Source organism: Bufo gargarizans, chromosome 10 (genome assembly GCF_014858855.1).
Source record: "Bufo gargarizans isolate SCDJY-AF-19 chromosome 10, ASM1485885v1, whole genome shotgun sequence".
NCBI classification, from domain to species: Eukaryota; Metazoa; Chordata; class Amphibia; order Anura; family Bufonidae; genus Bufo; species Bufo gargarizans.
The window spans coordinates 60,491,597-60,502,597 of record NC_058089.1 but is presented as its reverse complement, the minus strand read 5'-3'; the positions used below and the strand labels follow the sequence as shown (position 1 = coordinate 60,502,597).

At 42.7% G+C, this 11,001-nt stretch overlaps 1 protein-coding gene across 1 annotated transcript; it reads right to left on the bottom strand.

Annotated features, from left to right (window-relative positions):
- Positions 1 to 5,554: 5,554 nt before the first annotated feature.
- On the bottom strand, positions 5,555 to 10,173 carry LOC122920171 (actin, alpha skeletal muscle 3). The gene is made up of 7 exons (XM_044269425.1): positions 10,045 to 10,173; positions 8,101 to 8,248; positions 7,149 to 7,473; positions 6,879 to 7,040; positions 6,481 to 6,672; positions 6,215 to 6,396; positions 5,555 to 5,799 (listed from the first exon to the last, which is right to left on the bottom strand). Exons 2-7 carry the CDS (start codon positions 8,227 to 8,229, stop codon positions 5,656 to 5,658), a joined length of 1,134 nt encoding a protein of 377 aa, XP_044125360.1. The 5' UTR covers positions 8,230 to 8,248; positions 10,045 to 10,173; the 3' UTR covers positions 5,555 to 5,655.
- Positions 10,174 to 11,001: the final 828 nt, after the last annotated feature.

Below are 11,001 nucleotides of genomic sequence, written 5' to 3'. Positions count from 1 at the left end.
TTCTCTTTTGTCAATTTCTGCAGTACATCTGAGAGAAAGGGACAATGTGACAGCAGACTTCTTGAGTCTCCATCATCTGCATCAAGGAGAATGGTCTTTGGACCAGAAGATATTCAACAAGATAGTTGCCTTATGGGGTCTTCCAGTGACAGACCTCTTTGCCACAAAAATCAACAGGAAGGTGAAGAGGTTCTTCTCTCTTTTTCCGGAAGAGCATCCAACAGCGGTGGATGCTTTGGCTCAATCATGGAGAGAAGGACTTCGTTATGCCTTTCCACCATTAAAAATATTGCCAAGAGTCCTGAAAAAGATGAGGGAGGAGACTGCTCTAGTCATCATCCCTTCTGGCCCAGGAGGGTTTGGTTTTCCTGGCTCCGCAGAATGTCAGTTGCCTCCCCTTGGCTTCTTCCAGTCTTCCCGGGACTTCTAGCTCAGGGCCCCATCCTTCACCCTGCGGTAGAGAATCTTCATTTGACTGCCTGGCTTTTGAAAGGCAGATTTTAAGGAAGAAAGGGTTAGGATCAGAATCAGAGGAGTTAGTCAACACTCTATTGGCAAGTCGCAAGAGAGTCACGTCCAAGATCTACCTGCGTGTTTGGAGGGCCTTTTGTATTTTCGCAAATAAACCTGTAAATGTACTTAGGCCTACTACTTTAACCCCTTAAGGAATTATGACGTACCGGTACGGCATGTTTCCCGAGTCCTTAAGGACCCATGACGTACCGGTACGTCATAACTTTAAAACTAGCTTGCGGCACGGCGGGGGTTAATAGGAACAGGATGTCCGCTGAAATCATTAAGCGGGCATCCTGTCACAACGCCGGGGGGGTCATGTGACCCCCCCCCCCTTATCAGCGATCGCCGCAAACCGCAGGTCAATTCAGACCTGTGGTTTGCAGCTTTTCGGTATTTCGGAAGTGTTTCGGAATTGGACGGAGAAAATACTGCAGCATGCTGCGGTATTTTCTTTGGCCAAATACCGTGATAGTGACTGAACTGAAGACATACTGATGCATACTGTTTGCATCGCTCTCCAGTCAGAATGCATTAGGATAAAACTGATCAGTTTTTTTCCAGTATTGAGCCCCTAGGACGGAACTCTATGCCAGAAAAGAAAAACACTACTGTGAAAGTACTCGAAGACAAATTTTGTCTTTCCTCCTTGTCCTCAGGTAGCACAGAGCAGGATGTAAATTGCAAAAGATAGATGGGGTACATTTTGCAGAATGGCCATGCCAAAACCTGAATCTTAGAGGTTTTTATATAAAGCCTGTAGAGCTACACAAAGGTGGAAACAGGACCAGGAGGCTGCATTGCAGAACATAAAAATAGACTTGGCCCTCTCTGCCCAAGGGGTGGAATCTGAAGGGGGCAGATCAGGCCTTACCTGGAAAAGGAGAGGACGCCTTTTCTATCGTATAGTAGTATTTGGCCCCTTGAACTCCCAAGAATGTAGAATTCAAAGAAAATCTGCTAGATAAGGAGAGACAGTAGGCAGACATGGTCACGTATAAACAGATCTTTGGTACCATTGAGGCAACTTACAGAGTAACACAATTTGGGAAAAACGGTGGCTCAGTGGTTAGCACTGGTGCCTAGCAGCGCTGGGGTCTTCGGTTCGAATCCAACCAAGGACAACATTTGCTTGGAGTATCTATGTTCTCCGGTTTCCTCCTACACTCCAAAGACATGCTGATAGGGAACTTATATTGTGGGACCCATTGGGGACAGCTTGATACTAATGCATGTGTAGCGCTGCAGAATATTGCAGCGCTATATAACTGCATAAAATAAAAAGGATAGCTGCAGTGATCTGTTGCCGGTGCCTTCCAATTCCTGCTGCAGTCCTGGAATACGTTCCACCATGGTTTCCTGTAAGTGCCGGCGCTTGTCATTTCCTGTTCTTTAACGGTTATATAACCTATATAAGTGGTCCAGCCCCCTTTCCAGGTGCCTGTGTTACTGACCCGTGCTTGTTTACTGGATTCTACCACCTGTCTGAGCCTTGCCTGCTTTGTATCTGTGCCTGCTTTATATCTGTGCTGCCTGCCCCGGCCCATTGCTTGTACGACTACAACTCTGCCTCATACTTGGTCCTGCACTGTCGCTTCTGGTTACAACTCAGCCTGTTGACTACATCCGTACCTTCTGGTCCGCCTGGACCAGCTGCTTCGTGTGCCAATCCTCCTCAAGAGGTAGCGACGTGGTGTACCCCTCGGGAATGTCTTTCTTTACCATATAGGGAGGTTCACTTAGACAATGCCCTTAAAGGAGGTTGGTCACATGGCACAGTGGGTCCACACCTGCTGGTTTGTGGCCTTGTTTGCATATTACAGGGGTAATATGCTCCTCCAGGTAGGAGACTCAGTAGAAATGGATCTAATGCATCTTCATAAGGAATTCCACTCGTATGATACAAAGATCTTTGTGGTTCAACAGAAATTGTCAGGTAAGATATAGTAAACTTGAAGGTGGCGCCTTCTCAGACCGTCACATAACTTTTTAACCATATGGATATAACTTCTTCATTCTTGCACAGGCGCCCAATACTATATTCTAAACAGAATCATCAGAGAGAGAGAACAATCTTTCTCTCAGACGCACTTGAGTCAGGACATAGAGACTCTACGCTTCTTATAGTGTTTATAGGACGACTAGCGCAGCTGATGAACCAGCCACTTGAGACTCGGTTGCAAGAAGAATTATTGCGTGCTGCATAAATTCCGCTTCTTGGGGGGAACCACCATCTGTGCAGAAATCAGAGGAGAAAGCTTCTGGATAGTAGCAAGAAAAAAAACTGTCCCAGAAGCAGAGGTACATGGATCCATGGCTATAACACTGGTCAAATGCAGATGGACACACACGGCACAACCTGTGACAGACTTATGTTTCCTCCACAGAAGCTCACCTGGGAAGTCTCTCCATATACACAAAAACATAAGAAATATCAGAACATGAAACTGATAATCCACAGGCCACAGAAAGCTAAGATCAGATGCTTTTTTAACAGGTGCAAGGGAGCGTAAACCTAAAAGAAATGGTGAGGCTAAAAGGCTCAGAGATCCTATGTTAGAACAGTACATACAATAAATGAAGAGAACAAGGAGGCAGGGAGGCTGCCCCTGAAAAACAGGTTGACAACTGAGAACAGGTCATATTCATCTGCAGACTCAAACTGCCCAACAGCTGATAAAAGGAAACAAAAGCATGTACACATCTAAACATTAAGGAGAAAAGCTGACAACCTAAAATGCTATGCCAGATATTGACAACACAAATCAGATAAATAATTATGGTCAGCACAGCCTGGCAACAGCAAGGACAACAAAGGTATCCCATTAATAGTACTACATAGGAAACCATAGTAATGGTAACAGAGAAATCAGAGAAGACCACCTGGAAAGATACCATGGTGAGCAAAAGGCATGATGCTCAAGAACACTTCAATGCTAGGAATTTATCTGATGCCGGCCTAGAACGCAGAGATACTAAAGGCAAGCAATTTAAGAGATGCCAGAGAACTCCTCTCGCAAGCCAAACCTCAAATCCCAAGGAACACTCCCAAGACATGAAACATGGCTGATGCCAACATGGCCTGCAGAATCAATGCCAGGGACGCCCCAAGTCAAGCAATTTAAGACTGCCAGGGTCACCTCCTATGGTGTGTAATATGGGATCCCCCATGGCATGAAATACACTTTATGCCAGGGACACCCCCCGTGGCTTGTAATATTTATGTCTACTTGCTGCCTTGAACCAACACATTACATGGCCATTAATACATATTGCGTGGCCTAATTTTTCTGCAGGAAATAATATATTTTGCGGCCTGCATCAATTCTGCTTGTACTTACTGCAGGCACCATTTCATATTGTGTGACCTGTACTTACTGCAGGAAACAATACACATTTAGGGACATTTACAAAGGGCTTTACACCATTTGTGTACCATACTTTGTGACTTTATACGTTTTTTACTACTTTTATAAAGTGGCAATAAAAGAAGAAAGGCTTAGTGCGTCCTGCTGGGTTTACTATAACATGTGCAAGTTATAGAGGAAGCCTACACAGCCCCTAGCTGGGGCAGACTTCAGTTTCTGGGGCACGGCAGGGCAGAGATGTGCCTAATTTATTACCAGCTATCTGCCTCTTAACAAACTAGGAGCATATCATTCCAGCACGGGAGGCTCAAGACTGGAATATGAGTACATGTGCCTCTTTGTGTAACCTGAACCAATCCACACTGCATGGCCTGTACTTCCTGCCAGAACCATATATGCACATTGCATATCCTATACCAGGGAGGCCCAACCTGCAGCCCTCAAGCTGTTGCAAAACTACAACTCCCAGCATGCCAAGAATGCCTACAGCAGGGCATGATGAGAGTTGTAGTTTTACGACAGCTGGAGGGCAGGTTGAGCATTCCTTTCCTATACTTACTGCAGGAACCCATATATTGCTTGGCTTGTACCTGCTGCAGGAAACAATCCCAATTATATGGCTTGTACTTGCTGCAGGGCACAATTCACATTGTGTAGTCTGAACTTGATGTAAGAAAAACAAGCAAGGAACCAACCATACCGCATGGTTTGAACTTGCTGCCAGGGTACACCTGGTGATCTACAGGGCGAGTCAAAAGTCTCAGGACACCCTTTTATTTCAGAAACTAAAGGGAAATTGAAATATCTGAATACCCCAGCAAGTAATGGGTGAAGGACCTATCTTTTAGGCTATGTCCAGAACATGGCCCCCATCTTGAAATCCGCCATATTGGATGAAGGGCACATTTTTTCAATGGGAAGTCATGTAGCATTGATTGCCAAAATCAGATTTGCAATATCTCTTGTGGTCCAACAGTTATCAACTTGGGGAGAACATATCCTCCTATGTGCTGCCTGAGGACGATAAGGAAATAGTGTTTCTAAATGGGTGTGTATAAGTTCAATCTGCATTGCAAATGAAACATTTAAAATGTATCCCAAAAAATCATACTGTCAGCCCCAAAAACAGTGTCTCTAAATTCTGTTTTGTCTGCCTTATAAGGCTTAGATGAGGGGTAGGCAACCTCCGGCACTCCAGCTGTTGTGAAACTACAACTCCCAGCATGCCTTGTTACTCTGCTCTTCTCCAAACGTCCATAAAAATGAATGAAGCATGCTGGGATATGTAGGCCAAGTGCCAAAGGTTGCTGATCCCTGGCTTAGATGCTACTGCTGCAGAATGCACTGTGTAAATTACATGATATCGATGTGTTTTTAGATTTTATTTGATTCTGTCCTTAGTCCATTGTTGCTCATAACAAAAAACTTTAGCTTGCTTTATACGTTGGTTTATTTCTTTTGTGTATTGGCAGCAACACCACTGTCCCAATACCTACTACCCAATCAGTTGTTCCCCAAGATATAAGAGAGATCAGCTTGCTGACTGTATAAGAGGGACATTGCAGCCGCTATCTTCCTATAACTCTGTTGGCCTTTATTTGCTGGTGGGTTGTCAAATGTTACTGCACTTAGATTTTGCAGTATAATTCTTTTAAACAAATAAGAAGCAAAAACGTATTCAAAAGGTAAGTTTATTTTTCGTAGGAATAGATCATCTCTGTAATTGCTAGTGTACCACATGAAGGATTGGAAAATGTTGGTTTGGGTTGTTAGCTTAGAAGCACTTCCTGTGCACAATGGAAGGACCAGCCTCATCGTATTCCTGCTTGCTGATCCACATCTGTTGGAAGGTGGAGAGAGAAGCCAGGATGGAACCTCCAATCCAGACAGAGTATTTACGTTCAGGTGGTGCAATGATCTATGAGAAAGAAAATTACCAAAGGTTATTCATCATCGAAATAGAAATGCATTCTCTACATATTAAGGTGCATTCACACATCTTTGTCCATTTTGCAGACCGCAAACCACTGATCTGCAAAACACGGACACTGGCCATGGGCACCCTGCATTACGGAGTCAGAGGGTCCACATGATGTGGGGTGCACACAGCTAGTGTTTAGCTTTTTTTTTAATGCTTTCTTTGTTTTTCCATAAGGGGTGTGTAATTACTTTCATCATTGACTAGTAATTTCATTTATAACACAAATTGAGAACAGATGGGTAGATACTTCATATATTCAGACCATAGCTTTTGTCCTAATACACATTCTGATATGCAATATGCCTGAGTCTGCTGTTATGTGTATTATACATAGCAGTTATCTAATGCTTACCTTGATCTTCATGGTGCTGGGTGCCAAGGCTGTGATTTCCTTCTGCATACGGTCAGCAATACCAGGGTACATGGTGGTACCACCAGAGAGAACGTTGTTGGCATAAAGGTCCTTGCGGATATCAATATCACATTTCATGATGGAGTTGTAGGTGGTTTCATGGATACCTGCAGATTCCATGCCTAGGGTGGATAAAAAACAGTGTGAGATCAATGACTATCACAACAAACCAGTTGCAGATGTTGTGGACATAACTGCCTTCTTACCAATGAAGGATGGCTGGAAGAGGGTTTCTGGGCAACGGAACCTTTCATTTCCAATAGTGATAACTTGTCCGTCTGGAAGTTCATAGCTCTTCTCCAGAGAGGATGAGGAGGCAGCTGTTGCCATTTCATTCTCAAAGTCCAAAGCTACGTATGCCAGCTTTTCCTTGATATCACGAACAATTTCACGCTCAGCTGTATAGAAAGAAAGATGGGCATGACTAAACTGTGAAATAGCAAACATCTGAAATCTAACCAAAGCATAAATCAACGCCGTCCATTGTTAATATCACTTGTTCTAACCATTATTATAAAGACTTGGCGTATTGATTGGAAACTGTATTTTGTTTAATTTTGCCTTTAGCTTTTGTCTTTTGATTTCTTATGCAAGCAGTCCTTACCAGTTGTGACAAAAGAGTAGCCTCTCTCAGTCAAGATCTTCATGAGGTAGTCAGTCAGGTCACGACCAGCCAGGTCCAGACGCTGGATAGCATGGGGCAGGGCATAACCTTCATAGATTGGCACATTGTGGGTGACACCATCTCCAGAGTCAAGCACAATACCTGTTGAGATATTTTCAAATGATTAATTGTACATAGAATGAGATGAATAAAATTAGACAATTATGTTGTTATATCTAATACTATGTTAAGTTGATATTTGGATCTCACCTGTGGTACGGCCAGAAGCATACAGAGACAGCACAGCCTGGATGGCAACGTACATTGCAGGGACGTTGAAGGTCTCAAACATGATCTGTGTCATCTTCTCACGGTTAGCTTTGGGATTCAGGGGAGCCTCAGTTAGAAGGGTGGGATGTTCCTCTGGGGCTACGCGCAATTCATTGTAGAAGGTGTGGTGCCAGATCTTTTCCATATCATCCCAGTTGGTGATGATACCATGTTCAATTGGGTATTTAAGAGTCAGGATACCTCTCTTACTCTGGGCTTCATCCCCAACATAGGAATCTTTTTGACCCATACCAACCATGACACCCTGGAGAGGGAAAATGTATTTGTGAGAAGGAAATTATAGATGCAGATATGTAATTGCCATGGAATAATACATTACTGTAACATAAAATAGATATTAGCTACAAGAGTTTATTTTATGGAAATCTGTTGCGGACTACAGCAATCCAGTCTGACAGATTCAGACTTGGACATGGAAAGCTTTCGTGAAGAAAATAAAAAACAAAGGACGCATTGAGTTTTATCATAATATGGTGCACAATTCTGCTTCATTTTGTCCTCTATGTGCATGAAACCTGAATGAGCATTCATTCAGAGCAAATGTTTCCAACTGCAGTCCGAAGACATCATTCTCAGAAGAAAATGAAAAAATAACATGTATTTGTGATACTAGTAAATAAAACTAGAGTAATGCTACTCAATACAACATCTACTATTACAATATGTATGTTGCCAACAGATGACAACTTAAAGGTAGTGTTCATAATATACTAGACTAGCCCAAAAAACTAATGGCTGCAAAGAGGTCTGAGCATCAATAAAAAAAAATCTAGATTTAAACTACAGAAAAACATTTTATGTTTTAATATTTTAATGATATTAGAAAGTCATACTCCATTGACATAGATGACTAAATGTGTGAAGATATTACCTGGTGACGGGGACGTCCAACAATGGAGGGGAACACAGCACGAGGAGCATCATCTCCGGCAAAGCCAGCTTTTACCAGTCCTGAACCATTGTCGCACACCAAGGCGGTGGTCTCGTCTTCGTCACACATGGTGTAGTCTGGAGAGAGGCTATTAAGGGAGCAGAGAAAGAGAATACACTTATGTAACAGCAGGACACTGTCAAATAATACTTCTCCCCCGCCTAGCTGTTGCACCTGTCCCCCTTGCTGCTCCATCTGCTCCTTTAGCACAGTTGTTCCTTTCTGTCTTAACTGTCCTTCTGAAGAAGTTGTCAAGCTAGAACTTTGGCACTAGCAGGATATAATTAACTCCTAGCAAGTCCTTGCCAAGCATTAACATCTTACATCTTATAGAGCTGCGGACATGCACAGCTAGATCACCGCTAGCATGTCCGCAATATACCTGTCCTATAGGGCTGTGCGCAGTGCCGGTATAGTGTTCCTTCCCTGTGCTGGCATCAGCCTCAGGGAAGAAAGTGCGCATGCACGAGCTCGCGCATCGCGAGATTACAGCTATCTATCGGTGACATAAGAAGGAGATTCGGAGGACATAGGCGGTGCTGGGCTCCTTCACAGGCGGGCGTGGCTGGGCACCAGGAAGGTTCGTACAGACCCTTGGGCACCTTACAAGACTAATTTACATATCTCTAAAATCCTTTTTTAAAGAAAATAAAAGCACACAGCCCTATAGGACCGATATATTGCGGACATGCTAGCGGCGATCTAGCCGTGCATGTCCGCATCTCTATAGCCTAAAACTTGGTGACAGAATCCCTTTAACCATGATGAAACAGTTTGGACCATGCCATCATTGGTAAGGATTCTTGGAAAACTTCAGTGATTTCAATATTGTCTTACCAACCAAGAATAGCATTTGGTCAGTGTAAGTAGAAAAAAAGTTAGTGTCAATTTTAGTTTTGGGTAAATTGTGTGTGTTTCTTGGGCTAACACGTAAACTAATGGAGTAGTTAATATATATAAGAAGAGGTTGTTATGAGATTGCTTGTCTAGTCGTTCTTTGTGGCTTGCCATACAGAGGGCATTATTGCCAAGCAAGTCTGCGCAGATACTGCTGCTGCGAATGGCTGTAGGAGCCTGGCTCTAGAGGTCAGTCCATGCTTTACACAGATGTAATTCTACTGTAATGAAATCACTGTTGAGTTTACCTATTTCTTTGCAGGAATTATATATAGAAAACCTAGAACTAAGACCTTGCTCATATAGGGCAGTTTTAAATTGAGACCCCCTCCCCTTTAAACATGCAGTGCAATCTGCAGGCAGGATGTTATAGGGCGGAAGAAGCTGAGCAGATCGATTTATAGTCATCTGGAAAGGATTCTGCACAATTTGTAATTGTATACATCTAAAGCTCTGCACTTTTGAGCTCAGTACCAAAGTGGTTCATATCAGTGATTGATAGCATTCCTGGTATGTGTATACACAGATCGCTGTCACTCATATGACTGCCTACTTCACTACTGAGCTGAAAAAGAGCAGAGGTTTTAATGTATAGACTAAAAATGTTTACTGAATCTTTTCCTAAAAAACTATATACCAATCTGCTCCTTCTCTATAATATGCTGCCTGCAGGTTACACTGCATTTTCTGGTGACAGGTTCTTTTTAAGCAAAAAAACAGGATTGCTATAAAAAGAGGAGTATAAAGATGTGTTATACTAACTTTCCTCTTCTTATGATACAGTCAAGGCTTTGGCTAAACAAATAAATAAATGAATAAATGCAAAATGTCACAACCTTTACCAGGTTTTGAACTAGTGAGATAAGTGCTTGGTTAAGGCTTGCAAAATAGGAAATACTTTGATTGTATAATAAATAATGGGAAATAAAGGGACTCCTTTGTGCAGTGCTTTCTATGAAAGGTTGGCTGATGCTGTAGAGGACTTACCTTGCTGCAGTAGTGAGGGCGTGAGTGTGGCTGAGAGCTGCCAACTGCTGTACACAGCCATGTATTTATATTGGTAGCCCCTGTATCGGTGATCACGGAAATCCCACACTCACTCAGCTCCATATTTGGAGAGAAGCCAGGACTGTCCAGCCTTGTGAGGGTCCGAGCTGGGGGTCTGAGTACTGACCATATTTAGAGGGGGTCTCCCTCCCCCTACGCCTGTATAGAGCTCACACTTACACATGACTATTCCTGGATATAGAACCTGAGAGGCTTTACTTAGAAAGTGCTGTGTGGGTATAGACAGATATCTTAAGACAGATATACTGTCAGATTTGCAGATAAGACTAACTGATATACCAATAAGAACGATTTTAGAATTATAATTTACATACTAGCAGCAGATTATCGGAAAGATTCCCCATAATTGTTGGATCTGTGCAGGCAGCCGCGTAGTATGAGCTCTGATAAAGGATTTGATAAATGGGTTTGGTATCAGGCTACGTTCACAAGTTACAGAAATGCTGCAGATTTTCTGCAGAAGAAAATCTGCAGCAGAAAAAGAAAAAACAAAACAAACACACCAAACGGTACACTTTTTGTCACACAGAATCTGCTAGAGTGACCCAGATTTAGCTTTTTGCATTGCAAAGGGAGATATCTGCATTTAAAATCTGCACCACAGTTCAATTTCCATAGCAGATTTTTTTCCGCAGCACGTAGATGAGAATTGCTAAAAACTCAATTCTCTGCTGGTATTGTAAAATTCTGCGGATTTTCTGCATGCAATTTCGTGACAGAAAATCTGCAGCGTTGCCGCAACATATGAATGTACCCTAAGATTCACTATATGACATATTACATGACAGCAGAACTGAAGTCCCATTTAAAGTAGAAATATAAATGCACCCATCAGAGACTATATAATAAACCTGTTTTCAGTACAGTTTCCAGACC

What these genes read in the sequence shown, in the direction of transcription:
- LOC122920171 (XM_044269425.1), bottom strand. Translation starts at nt 8,229, where the DNA reads ATGTGTGACGAAGACGAGACCACCGCCTTGGTGTGCGACAATGGTTCA. An exon ending in CTTCCAGCCATCCTTCATTG is followed by an intron (nt 6,397 to 6,480) that starts GTAAGAAGGCAG and finishes TATCCACCCTAG; the next exon opens with GCATGGAATCTGCAGGTATC. An exon ending in CCAGCACCATGAAGATCAAG is followed by an intron (nt 5,800 to 6,214) that starts GTAAGCATTAGA and finishes TCTTTCTCATAG; the next exon opens with ATCATTGCACCACCTGAACG.